A 15,036-nucleotide genomic window follows, 5' to 3' on the forward strand; every position below is an offset into this window, starting at 1 on the left:
GCTCAGTCACTCACCTTCATAGGCTTAAAGTAGACCACAGGCCTTTGCCTTTCTCTTTCACGCAAAAGAGTTCACTTTCCAGGGGACATGCTTTTCGATTTGTGGCTAGATGTGTGGAGCACCCTAATTTTTTGAATTTTGTCAATGATAATTGGTCCTATAATGGTAACATGGCTGAGACTTTGCACCAGTTTACCTCATGTTAGAATTTGGAACAAGAACATCTATGGACACATAGTTACTCATACATGGGCTCTTTTGCAGAAATTGTCTCAGGTACAAAAGGTTCTCGAATGGACGAAGTCTGATGACTTGAAGCAAATAGAAGTTTATGTTAATGAAGAATTGGAAAGTGTTTTATACCACAATGAGCTTCTTTGGAAACAAAAAGCTCGATGTGTTTAGTTGTATCTTGGGTATCGTAATACTAAATTCTTCCACTCTCGGACAATTCAAAGGAGGAAACTTAATTGAATATTTGAAGAATGGGAATGGGGAAAGGATTTATGATGATATGGAGCTCCAAACAGAGGCAATTAATTTCATTCACAGTTTGTATAGTGAGCAGAAAGTTCAAATGTCGGATCTCCCAACGAGCTCTTTTCCCGAACTTGACTATGGAGATGTGCTTTTCTGAACTAAAAAGGTTTCAAATTTAGAGATCAAGAAATCACTTTTTGTCATGGCTCCGCTAATGGCATCAGGTAGTGATGGTTTTCATGCGCACTTTTTTCAAAGTCAATGGGATCGTGTTGGTGGAGCGATTTGTGAATGGGTTAAGAGAGTTTTCGCTGGCCAAGACATTGATCTAGTATTCAATAATACCTTGATTGTACCTATTCCGAAGGTGAAAAGCCCTGAAAGCTTCATAGATTTTCGACTAATCAGTTTATGCTCGATTCTTTACAAGTTGGTTATGAAGATTATTACGAATCGTTTTAAGGTGGTCTTTCCAAAGATTATTGGCCAGGAACAGGCTGGGTTCATTGTTGGGAGGAATAGTACCGATAATATCATTTTGGCACAAGAAGTGTTTCATTCTATGATGAGCAAAAGTAAGAGTAAGAGATAGGGGTGAGCATTTCATTGATTTGAATCGAATCGAAAATTTTCAAGTTAATCGAGTTTTATTTTATCATCCTAACTCAATTTGAAATTTTCTCGAATTGAGTCAAGTAAGATGGAATTCGAATTGAATCGAATCGAATATATTTGTTCGAGTTAAATTTTTTTTTAAAAATGACTTTAGTGTTGTTTATTTTTATGTAATTTTTAAAAAAATAATTTTCTTTAAAGTTTTAAACATGATCATACAGAGAAAAAATTAAAGCAAATAAGTGAACAAATAAAAGCAACACAACATCAACCCAAATAAACAACATAAGTCCAAATAAACAACAAAAACAATACAACAAGATTATAATTAAAAAACATAAGTAAAAGTCCAAGTAAACAGCATGAGTCGAAGTAAACAACAACATTATAATAAAAAAACATAAGCAAAAGTCCAAAATATAGTAGAAACCTACACCAACCCAAACAAACAAACAAAAGATCACAACAAAAGTCCAATAAACCATCAACAATAACAAACCAAATCAAACTAATAACAATAACACATTAGTTCAAAACCATTATAGAATAGTTTAAGTTTCTTTTTATGCTTCAAACACTATTGATAATCTTGAAACATCTGGTAAAAGTATTGAATGAGTTAGTTAAATGATAAAAAATGTTTGCAAAAATAAATTAAATAAACATTTAACTTTATAAACTAATGCTAAGTATATTACCTTCTTGATATTCGGGTATTTTGGATAAGTCTAGCAAATTTAAAAACAAAAGTGTTAGTTAAATTATGGGAATGCTTACTAATATAAATAACACAAAAGCTTATTTTATAAATTAAAATTTATATATTACCATTTCTACGATTTGAAGTTCATCAGCATAATCTTCAAGATTGATGGCATCATTAGATTTCTGAAGCCAATCTTGTGTGCAAACTAAAGCCTCAACCATGAGAGGAGTTAGAGAACTTCTAAAACTATCAAGAACACGTCCACCCATGCTAAATGCACTTTTCGAGGCAACTGTTGAGATAGGAATAGCAAGAATATCTCGAGCCATTTGTGCAAGAATAGGGAATCTAGGACTGTTCATTTTCCACCATAGTAATAAATCAAATGAACTTGAATTGTTTACTTCTTCATATTCACCTAAATACCTATCCAACTCAGATTTGCTTTCTAATCCACCTTGTTTCTTCTTCTTAAGGTATTTTTGCTTAGCCAAGCCCGTTTTCATTTATGACTGACCTATTTCCATTGAACTGCAAAGATTTGTCAAAGAACTAGATCTACCTTCAAACAATTAAATTCTCTCAGCATTAGAAGAATACTCATTGAACAAGAAATGCAATTCTTTATCAATCATTTTCATAATGCCATTAGCAACATTAGGAAAAAGGAAGTTGACCCCAAAGTCCAAAAAACTCATTTTACATCGCGGATCAAAGATGACCGCCAAGTAAACTAGCATGTTGATCTTGTTTCCTTCACCCCAATACTTATTATACTTATCTCTCATTTTGGAAGTCATAGAAATTATGTCTAGATCTCTACAATCTTGCCACCCATCAAAAAGACAATGCACATCCGTAATACTTCAAAAAGTGAATGAGAGGTAACATGCAAAGATCCGGACACCTTCAGTGTAAGATGATAAAAAGGCTCTAATACTTTTATAACTCTTCGAACAATTTCCAAATCATCAAATGTAGGAACTCTATCTCTAACAATAAGGTCAAGAAAAAAGTTATGGTCATCACGTACATATGATTCAAATGCACGCTCATATTTTTCGGCCACCTTTAACATCATATATGTTGAGTTCCATCTAGTAGGCACATCTAAACACAATTGAGCCTTACTATCTATCATTTCTTATTTTACCTGTTGGTTGAATTTTGTCAACCTCAATGGTAATGCTCTTATATACCTCACAGCACATCTAACTCAATCCATAGACACAGAATCATCCTTAATATTGTATTGCACAATGAGATTAAGAATGTGTACAACACATCTCATATGTATAAATTTTCTATTTGCAACAGAACCATTTCCATGATTCAATTTCTTTCTCAAATATTCAATGGCAACACTATTGGTGGATGCATTATCAATTGTAATAGTCAAGACCCTCTCAATCCTCCAATCTCGAAGACATTTTTCAAGGGCTTGACCTATGAATTCACCTCTATGAGCAAATATTAGGAAAAAATTTATAATCCTTTTTTGCAACGTCCACCCATCATCCACCCAATGTACTGTTAAAACCATGTAAGATATCCTCTACAATGAAGTCCAAGTGTTTGTCGTCAAACAAACTCTACTTATATCTTTTTCAAAACAATTCTTCATCACACTCTTCATGGAGTTAAATAAATCAAGACAATCCCTTCTAATTGTCCAACGAGATGGAAGGCTAAACCACAGGCATGCTATAGAAAGAGAGTATTTGAAACCCTCACCCTCTACAATTTTAAAAGGTAATTCATCCATAATTATCATACGAACCAATGCCTTTCTAACAGCATCTTTATCAAACACCCAAGTTGATAAATTCGTTGTTTATTGGCTAACCTTCACAAATGCTAATTCTGATTACTTCAGATCAAAAGTATTACCTCGAGGTCTTTTTAAGCATGTTTTCAAATGGTTATTCAAATTTGTTGTAGAACCCGAAGTTGATTCCACGATGTAAGTAACATCACAAGCATTGCACCTTGCTCTCTTCCCCCCTCTTTAGTCACAAATTTGGTGAAATGGTTCCAACAAGCTACCCTTAGAGTAATCTTTTTTTTTGAACATTTTCCTTGGTTGTTTTATCATCTCTACTTGGGGAAGAATTTTGTGAACTTTGAGTAAACATTTGTTGCAATCACTAACCATGATCAATAATTGATTTAAAATCAAACTCAATAAATCAATTAAATTAAAATTTAATTAATATAATAGTACAATAGCATAAATTAAACAAAAAGAATACGATGGAAATTTTAGTTAAAATGGGTATTTTTACTTTTAGAAAACTTTGAATAAAAATACTAGGCTTTTTAATTATGCTTTAATTCATTTTTGAAAATATAATATTTCATTTTTTATGATTTAGTAAAATATTTTATTTAATTATGTTAAAATGATATTTTAAAAGCAAGGTGCAAAGAAGGGAAGATGGTTAGCCAAAATGTAGAGAGAAATAGAAAGAGTATAAAGAAAAATTACTTTAAAGAAAAAGTCATATAAAACCAAAATCAAATAGAGAGGTCTTTTGTTATTATTCAAGATAAAAACATATTCATAATAATACTTTTTACTTTTTAAATAAGAGGGTTTCGATTGACTCATTATACCATCTCAATTAAGTACTTTAATTTAGTAAAGATAAAGATGAAAGAGATATATATACAATGAATTAATTAATTACATCATACATCTCAAAACTATGGGTTAACTTTCAACTTGATCCATGAACTTCAACACATTTCAATTGAAGCCTCAAACTAAAATTTTGTTCTAATCAGGTACTTTTGTCAGTTTCGCTATCAACTTTGGCATTAACTGCCAACTTAGATATGAACATTTAAAAAATATTCACTAAATTATATGTGAATATAAAGAACAATGTTAGATCAAAGCTAAAATTTAACGCCAAAACTAATAGCTATACGATGAAATGACTTGATTGAACCAATAATTTAATTTAAGGATTCAATTGAAATATTTAGAAATTTAAGAATTGAATTAAAATTTAACTCGTGACTTGTAATTAACCCTAAATGTTGATGCTACATGAAATGAAAATTGAAGCCTAGTTTTCTTGAGATCTAACCTGCCAAAATGATTGATTATTAAAAGATTTGGGTGTCTATTAAACTACAGTTTAAAGTTAGTTGACATGGTATTTAAAAAAGTCTGGTTGAGAAGTGTTATTAGGGCTTTTTTTTAAGGTTAATTAATATTTTATTTATAATTTAAATATGGTAATCCATAATTTTATTCATCATTTCATGTCATTTTATCTAATTGTATTAGCAAAATCCTTTAAAAAGAAGTATATTTTATGCATCCATACTTTGGAAAATTAATTGGCTAACCATTTTCTATATTAATATTAGGTCGTGCATAGTTATTAATAATAAAAAAGAATTTTACATCTTCCAAAACAAAAAAAAAAACATTGAACAAAGTGGTTATTTTTAATTATTTTAACAGTGTAATTAAAAGGTATCATTTGACAGTACTAGGGAGGTATCATTTTTAATTATTTTAAAGTAAAAAATGACTTCACCAGGAGATTTCAGTATATGCGCTCAAACAAGTTAAATTCTTTCGTCTTAAAAAATTAACCAAAGTATGATGATGATTGTGCGTGCCCCATTCTACAACAGGAAAAAGATAAATGGAGAGGAAAAAACAGAGTGTTTAAAGATAAAAAAATGTTTCGAAAAAACAACCATCATGCATTTAAAAAATAAAAAAACAGAGATGAAAATAGAGCAAAAATCATTCAATAATTCAAAAATGTTTTGAGACAAACCTTAAAGATGCAAAAATTTGAGCTTAAAATGGAAGAGAATAGAGTGCCTCGGTCAGAAGGAATAGCAACTCGATTTGGAGGTAAGGATTTTTGATTTGAGAGTTTGAATGAACTAATAATTAAGATTTAAGAAGAAGAAGAAGAAGAAGAAGGATGAAGGTTTATTTTAGAGATTTTTAAATAAGAAGGAGAAGAATGGAGTTAGGGTTTAATTTAGGGTTTTTTGAGAAAAATATATTTAGGGGTTTGAATTGAATAGAAATTGAAAGAGAAGAAGAAAACTAATTTGGGGTTTGGACGATGGAATTCGATGGGGGTTTGATTTGGGGGAGGAATTGGGAAAATGGACCTTTGGGCCGATGGGTTTGGGGGAAATGGGATAAAATAAAATGCTTTGGGCTTGGGGGAAATTGGGTTAAAGTAAAAGCCTAAAATTTAAAAAAAATTAAAAAATATATAGTTTATATTCGGTTTATTCAAATTATTCGAGTTATTCGAATTCGAAAATTCAACTCGACTTGAACTCAAAATTAGAAAAAAAATTTGAGTTGATTCGATTAACTCAATTAACTCAATTCAAATAATTCAAAATTCAAAATTTTTTTTATTTTTTCAAATCGAATTGAATTTTGCTCACCCCTAGTAAGAGATGGATGGCTATTATGATTGATTTGGAGAAGGCGTGTGACAATGTGAGATGGGAGTTCATTGAAGCCTCCTTGAAAGCAATTAATATTTTGGATTTTCTCATTAAAGTGGTAATGTCAGCAGTCACAAATACAACCATGAAAATCTTGTGGAACGGGACTCTAGCACAGATGTTTAGAACAACTCGAGGTATTCGACAAGGATGTCATTTGTCTCATTATCTTTTCATGTTGTGTATGGATTGGTTGGGGTAGGTTATCCATTCCTCCATTACTTTTGGCCTTTGGAACCTGATCAGGCTTATGAGATCAGGGTCAATGACTGCCTCCAGAGGTACTAACGTCCAAAGTGTGAATACTGCAATAAAATATTGAAAGACAAGGTAGTTTCCACAAGTATACGGGTCAAGTTGTAATATAGTTTTACAACGAAGTAGGTGAGTACTCAGAAGATCGTACCCAATGGAGGCGAGTGCCAAATTAATTCTAACCTAAATACTAAAAAATCTAATCAGTACTTTTAAATTAGTTATAGTATGAAAATATAAAATAAAGGATTATTACGGTTTTATAATAAGAAAGACAGTAACATAAAAGAAATAGACTTCAAGAGATAGAAAAGGAGAATAAATCAAATCTTGATTATGGATGATTAGCTCGCTTTGGTAATCCCCATCAACTGTCATTTTGGGTTCCTCGTCAATCAACTAGTCGCTACACTAGCAGGATCTTCCGATCTTCCACTAGCATAACGAATCAACAAGAACTACTTACCTTCCAACCTCACAGTTCATACTAGCTTAGGGTGAAGGTGTTCACGGATGGACCATACCAATTTTGGGTTAATTTCCACCTTGATGAGTTCTTGGGGTTGTAAGGCCTAGGTTTTGTTCCACGTTCTTCCTTTCCCAAACAGTTGATCCATTGAGTAACCCTACAAAACAATTAACAGATCATACCTCCACTCACTAATCCCCCACAGAGGGATTAGTTCCTCATGGCTTTCATAGACAATATAGAATTGATATAAAAAGAAATCATGCTAATTAAATCGACAAGAAAGATTAAATGAAAGAGCCTGATTATATTGAGATTAATCACGAATCCACAAAGTTTGAATGCTTCGATAATTCAGATCTCTTGAAATCAACAAGAACAACTGAAATAAATCTAAAACCTAAGAATGAAAGAAAAATACTAAACTGATACTAAAATAAATTTTACACAAAGAATCTAGGCTAAATGAATGGTGTCAATAACAAGTGACAAATGAGCTTATTTATAGCCTTCAGGTGGCCGTCATCCTTAACCCTAGGTTAGCTAATGTTCTTGAGCTTTAAGTTTGATTATGTATACCAAAACACCCTTGCTTTGTGTTTAATTTCTGTCACAGAGTCTATGTTGCAACACGCTAGGACTTGTGTTGCGACATAGCCATCAACAAACTCCTCTTCAGCTATCTTCAGGGGTATGTCGTGACACCCTCTGTCTGTGTCGCGATATCGAAGGCAGTCTTGAGCTTTCTCCATTCTACTCCCTATGTTGCAACATCGAGTCATCTGTATTACAGCATAGTGACCAATATCTGTTTAGTACACCTTCTAATGGTTTCCTGCACACTCACAAAGCGCGTTAGCTCTCCCTTAGACCTCATTCAGCCCCTAAGTTCAATAAAAGACTCAATTTGTACATTTTATTAAAATAAATAAAAGTAAGAAAACATAATTAAAACATCACAAAAATTCTTGTATTCAAGCTCCTTAAATGTGAAAACTAGTTTAACCTACTACATCGAATTACTGCAGATCAGCCGACACTTTCCCATTTATTATTTGTTGGTGATTTGGTTATCTTCGCCAAAGCTAAAATAGAACAGGCTGAACTTATTAAAAAATTACTGACCAATTTTTGTGATTTTTTAGGACAACGAATAAACGTTAGGAAAACAAATGTGTTATTTTCTAAAGGTGTTGATAACATTCTTTGGGGAAGACTTTGTGATGTTTTAGGTTTTCGCCAGGTTTAGAATCTTGGATCATATTTAGGAGTTCTACTTTTTCATGAAAGAATTACTCATAGCTCATTGAGGTTTTTGGTGGAGAAGGTCAAGGCTAAGTTTCAGAGTTGGGATCGACAACTTTCTTTGGTTGGTAGAGTCACGTTAGCTCAACCGATACTCCAAATTATACCTAGTTACTTTATGCAACCTTTGGTAGTCCCAAAAGGTGTTTGTGAGGAGATTGAACACATTGCTAGACAATTCATTTGGGGAACTCTGGAGGGGGTAATAATTTGTAGAATAGTCAATACTTGGCCTTTGAAGGGGTTGTTTGGTTGGTTTTCTTTGGTATTGTGTCTTGGAACATATGGAAAAATAAGATCTTCTACATATTCCAAGGATCTCCATGGAGCACAGAAGAAATCATAAAAGGGTCACTAAGTTGGGCTAAGCAGTATGGACTTTCCCCCAAGGTAATTCCTAAAACGGGTTTTATGGTGGTGGGGGGGGGGGGACACAAATAGATGGGTAAATGGGTGACTTTAAAAATTGATGGTATGGTAAAGGTAAACTAAGGAGTTGCTACTGTAAGGGGAGTTTTGAAGGATGATTGGGGGAAGTGGATATTGGGTTTTAATCGAAGATTTGGAAGAGGTACTATTTTTGAGGCAGAACTTTGGGGTATATTAGACAGTTTATCACTACTAAAAGGAAGGCATCGTGGTAGAGTTTTGTTGTAAACGGATAGCATGGAAGTTATTGCAGCAATAAAAAAAGTCCAAATTAAATACCTCAAATTCGGCGCTAATCAAACGAATTTATCTACATCTGAAGACCATTGACCATTGGCTGATACAACATATACCAAGAGAAGAAAATAGAAAAGCTGATCGAATGGCCAATTTAGCTTTTGACAAAGAAGAAGGATTAAAGTTGTTTACTAGTTGTCCTAGTGGTCTAGCTTAATTGGTTGTATTTCTTTTTTTCACAAAAAAATAATGATTTTATATTTTATAAAATAATTTTTTATTATTTTGAAATTTTTTATATTTATATTACTATATATAAAAGGAAAGTTGTAAGGCCTTTCACATGTCCATTCTTTTTTTAAATAGAAAATAATAGTTAAATTTCTTTTTTAATTTCTTTTCTTTTCTTTTGAATTGAGAAAATAATAATTAATTTTCAATTCTAATCTCTATACTTTTAAATATTCTATAATAATGGTTAAATTTTAGTTTTGATCCCTATATTTAGATCAATTTTGAGATTTAATCTCTATACTTCAATTTTGACATAATTTAGACATTTGTCCATTCTTTTTTTTCTTTTCTTTTGACATGAGAAAATAATGGCTAAATTTCAATTTTAATCCATCTACATTTTTAAGATTATAGAAGATGGTTGAATTTTAGTTTTGATCCCTATATTATGCTTAAATTTGAGATTTAATCTTTGTACTTTAATTTTGACATGATTTAGTGCCTCAACTTTTATAGTGTTATTAGTTAGTTTAAATATTTTATTCGATTAAAATGTTGAGGTGATTTTTGTGAATTATTAACACCATTAAAATTCTCTATTAAATTCAAGTCAATTATACTATCTTTTTGTTATATGGATACCAATGGCGATTTTTTTTTTAATTTCAAAATGTCACACTAGCAAATTTAACATGAAAGATTACATTCTTGAAAATAAAAGTATGGAAACTAATATCTAAATATATGAAGAGTACAAAATTTTGAGTATATTGAAATATTTAAATTTTTACTTTATAATTTAGTCAAAAATAAGTAATCAACCCAAAGTGAAGTATGGAAGGAAATCATACTAGTTTTTATATATTATTTTGTAATATTTTTAGAATTTTGGTTAATATTTTATAAATTTTAATTAATTTTATAATTTTATGCTTTTAAATATTTTTAATATGTTTTTTAAATTATTGTTAAGCAAAATGTTAAAAGTATAAAAATGATATCTTAACTATAGTTTAGGGGCCAAATTAGCTATGAACCTTTTGAATTAATGTAACACCCTTAACTCGATCCGATTTACTAGATTCGGATCTTGGGCATTACCAACAAATACAAACAAAACTTAATCTACTTATACCTATTACAATCGCTTGACAACTTACTTAATTACAAAATTTCAACTAAAATACATGAATACATATGCAGTAGGTAATCACAACTACATCATGTGGTAATTAAATTACAACAATATCTAAATTGAAATCACATTCAATTACAGAGGCCCCAAGGTAGGGTCTTCTAAGTGACAATTCAGACCTTAAACACGCCACCAAACTCGCTCTATATGCATAATAACCCGATACGCCACTTCTGGGCATAGTCTTGGCATCGTCCCTCCTGGCACAGACCCACACCATCTCACCTATAACATAACACACACGGATAAGTTCATAAGAACTTAGTGAGGGAAACATCATTTACTTGAGTCATATTTGCACATTACAATTGATAATTTAGATAGACGATCCCATCATTCTTAACTTTCAACTTTGCCTTTAACGAATACTTCCTCAAGTTCTATTATCATATTCATGTCAGATATCATACCTTACTCTGAAATCACTTCCTTCTATCAAAGTCTTCAATACATCACTTACTTCCATCAATCAGAACAATCATAAATCGTTATCCATTTCCTTTCCAACTATCAAATACAATCAATGATAGCATTAAGCTTGCAAACTTACTTATGAGCCATCAAATCATCATAATTCAAAAGAATGTGTGCACATACGAAAAATACCTCATTCGAATATACAAATTTTACATCCTTATTTTCAGTCGAGTCATAATCTTATATAACTCTTTTTTACTATATAGACCATAGAGACATGAAACCTTTCTGATCATATTGATTTTACTTAAGAGTCATACTGAACACGCCAAATTGGATTATTACAGAACCCAGCATAAGAGCATTCTTTTCAGTCGCCACTGAGAACTTTATTTTGATGTGTCATTAGGGCATTTCTTGCAGAGTTTACCACGAAGGATACTCTTTCATATTGTGCCACAAAGGCGTTTTTTTCATATTGTGCCACAAAGGCGTTCCTTTCACATTGCGTCACAAAGGCGCTCTTTTCATGTTACGTTACAAAGACGTTCCTTTAGGGTTCTTCGCAAGGACATTTTCTTTCTTGATGTGTTTGTGTTATGGATTTGCCTAGACTCACATTTTGTGAGGTTTGCCCATCATTGTCCTAGAACACACAGAAAAACCCCATTGGGTAATAACCATCATTTAGCCTCTTACAAAGGGTGTCATGGCCATGAAATTTCCATTCAAAGTTCATGTTTAAAGTCTCGACGGACCCCTTTGAACATCACCGTGATGAACAAACATAGACTCTTCATGCACTTATACAATCTAAGCCTAACCTTTTATTCCACCAACATACACCCACATAAATTCTCGACTCACAATACACATTCCAAGCATACCTATATATAACCATACCTTAGCATCACATTACTTAATCCCCATTCATCATATGCTTGAACTTATCAAATTCCATACCAGCTATACATACTATCCTTAGCCAACAATCATACATTCAAAGATATCCTTTAGTAATTACTCATATAGTTACATACATATCATAGCATACCTTTCATGATGGCTTCATATTTCGTTTAGTATCCTACAGATCTCTTTGCATAAATAATACATATGCAAAAGTCAACAGAGAGACTTACTTGATTCTCACCTATTGTATTTCAAAACTTTAGATCCAGACTTTCATCGCGCAATTAGCAACAACTACTGCTATAAAACATAGAAACCCATCAAGATCTATTCATATACCTTTTTTCCCATTATTTCTAACATTGAAAATCCCCAAGCAAGGCATTGTATCTTTATCTTACTTATCTATCAGATCTAACAGACTTACTCTTTCACAACATAACAAGCAGAGTCATAAATCTTACCTTGACATGGAGTAATCACTGGTAAAGATCCAAATCTACATCTCCCGTTTGAAGGAGAAAGAAATATTGTAGGTTCTTTAAGATTCAGATATCAATACTTCAGAAGAAAAAAGGAAAACCTTTCCCTTTTTTCTACCCTTAATATCTACATATTTAACCTAAGGCCTTATTAGAACTTAACACGTGTCACAACTTTTAGGACTGCTTTTATAAATGGTTTACAGTTGTAGAGAGAATCTAAATAAAAATCCAATAAATTATATACTTGGTTCTTCTGTTCTTTCCATTTCTAACTAAACCGTTTTTAATGCAACTAACACAATAACTCAATGAACTTGGTGTACAATACCCTCAGTGATAACTCCAACTTATAAAATTCTCAATACTCTTACCAAACTCTCCTTCGTTACAGCACAACACATTCTGAGTTCAATCCTTACATAATATTTTAATATCTATTATGCACCTGATCTATACGTCAAAATAACAATAAGGCGGATAGGTTGTGTCTCACAAATTACTTAATGTGTCATGTCATTCTATGAAGAGGAGTTAACAAACAATTGACCAAAATATAACAAATCATTGATGTTTATGATTATTATGTAGCTTTTAAAAGTTGAGTTACTAAAAAGTATTTTTAAACAAAGTTAGGTACTGTAGTTGGTGTAGTTTACCTTGTTTCTATTGTTTAATTAATAGCATATAAATTATTGATAAGCAAAAGAGGCACACTTGTAAGGTAGAGTTGACCATTTCAAACCATCTAAATATTTTCAGAAACTTAGATCAAAATAATATTTTTCCCCTAAAATTTTACCCAAAAAAATTCCGTATTGAAACAAAAAAATGGGAATTTTATGCAAGGTAGTTGATATGCTGCTGTTGGTGGCGTTTATGGTGATGCTTGTAGCCGGACCTTTAATCGATGCGCAGCTGGTTTTGCCGGAGGCCACTTTCCCGGAGGTGCTCGTCCGTTTGAAGCAGCAATATGCGGAGGAGTACCAAGATTATTTGATGGTGGAGAAGCCTCATTTCTTCGTGGCCTTGGTCTGGTTGGAGCTTATTTTCCAGTGGCCTCTTGTTTTGCTTAACATTTATGGGATTTTGGCATCCAAGCATTGGTTCCACACCACTTGTCTCATCTATGGTGCCTCTGTTATTACTGCCATGGTAAATTAAAAACTTCCTTTATATTTCAACCTTTTTTTCTATGATGGGGGATTCTAAATTTTAATGCTTTAATAGTATTTTTTTATTAAACATGGTTTAATCTTATTAATTATTCTACTTTTAACCCATAAGGGATTTCTATATATAAAAGGGCCAGTGGTTAATTAACAGTTTGTTAATCCTTTAGCTGAAAGTGAAACTATGTAGGATTTGGTCTTTGTTTCTAATGACTATGTGTTTGATTAGTACTTTGAATGTTTTATTGTTGGAGATGAAGTAGTGCATAGAAAAAATAGTTGTTATAATTTGAAAGGGTGTATAATTGAAACTTGTTTATCAACATTTTCTTTCTGCAAGTGACTTTTTTCCCCTTTCCCCTTTTAAAGAATGTAAAGAAATGGAGATTCTTACCAAATTGCTGCTTTGAACTTTTATTGTTTATCACTATTTCATTACATAAGCAACCCCAATCCCTCAATCCAACCTAAAGGGCTTTTAATTTTTAATGATAAATAATGTTGGTTTTCCAATTCCAAGAAAAGGATTTTAGGCTTAACATGATCAGATGTTAGCACAATTTTGTCACTCTTTATTATGAGTTTGTAGCTTAATATATTTCAAAAAGCTATTATGTCACTCCTCAAATATTGTTTTGTTAATTTTGTGTGAAATTCAGACTGCTTTATTAGGGGAGCTGATGGGATCCCAGAAGGCTTCAGATAAATTGTTGACAGTGTACTCTCCTTTCATGGGACTCGGTGTTTTAGCCTTCCTGCGAGGGCTGGTTCCAAACTTAGGCAAGGCTCAGACCATTGGCAAAAGACCTGCAATGGCTAGGGAGAAAAGGGCTTGAGCCTTGAAGTTGAGTTTACAAAACACATCTTTTAGACATTCTTGTAACCCTCTTATGTCATATGTTTAGAACGTTGTTTGTTTCATTTGTATGATTATTTGCTGCAAGTTTAGTACCAAATGCATTGCCTGGTACTGTTTGTCGAGGTGATTGTTTTAGAACCCTTTTTTGCTTGGATCAAAATGAAATGCTATCTGATTGATCTTTGTTTATTAATTGTGTCATGGATCTTATCTTAAAAGATACAAGTGGAGGGTAATTGATGATCAAACAGCCATGCACCTCCTGGTTTTTAGGCGGATGTTCAGCTGGTATCTTATTAACAAAGGACAATATAGCCACGCACGATTTGGCTATATTCATTGGCAAAATAAGGTAAGATCTGGTCAAGTGAGACTGCATGCATTACCTCTTTCTTTGCATTATGGTTGCTTTTCTTTCTCTGCCTCTCTTTCTTAATGATTTATGTATAGAGAGAGGAAGTCTAAGAAATGGCCAATTATGGGTTTGTTCAACCTGTAAATTTTCATGCATTTGTGAAACTGTATTTTGAGTTGGTTTCCATAAAACTGGGTTCAATTTTAGGCCATTTTATGATGATTTGCCCTTGTTTTGCTCTCGGTTCTTTACCTTTTGAATATTTATTTTACTTTAAGATGGTGAAAGAACTCTTCTTCCGCAATGTAGGAGTCAATGACCTATTCCCTTCATCGATTTCTTGGCTAATTTTTGCTTCAGTCAGCACCCTTTTTCACTCCCCAAAGCCACTACTCCTACATGGTTCCATGG

At 32.4% G+C, this 15,036-nt stretch overlaps 1 protein-coding gene across 1 annotated transcript; it reads left to right on the forward strand.

Moving 5' to 3' along the window:
• The first annotated feature begins 12,939 nt into the window (after positions 1 to 12,939).
• Positions 12,940 to 14,459, forward strand: LOC105794290 (uncharacterized). Its single transcript, XM_012623395.2, has 2 exons — positions 12,940 to 13,394; positions 14,071 to 14,459. Exons 1-2 carry the CDS (start codon positions 13,071 to 13,073, stop codon positions 14,245 to 14,247), a joined length of 501 nt encoding a protein of 166 aa, XP_012478849.1. The 5' UTR covers positions 12,940 to 13,070; the 3' UTR covers positions 14,248 to 14,459.
• The last annotated feature ends 577 nt before the right edge of the window (positions 14,460 to 15,036 follow it).

Source organism: Gossypium raimondii, chromosome 3, assembly GCF_025698545.1.
Source record: "Gossypium raimondii isolate GPD5lz chromosome 3, ASM2569854v1, whole genome shotgun sequence".
In the NCBI taxonomy this organism is placed as follows: Eukaryota; Viridiplantae; Streptophyta; class Magnoliopsida; order Malvales; family Malvaceae; genus Gossypium; species Gossypium raimondii.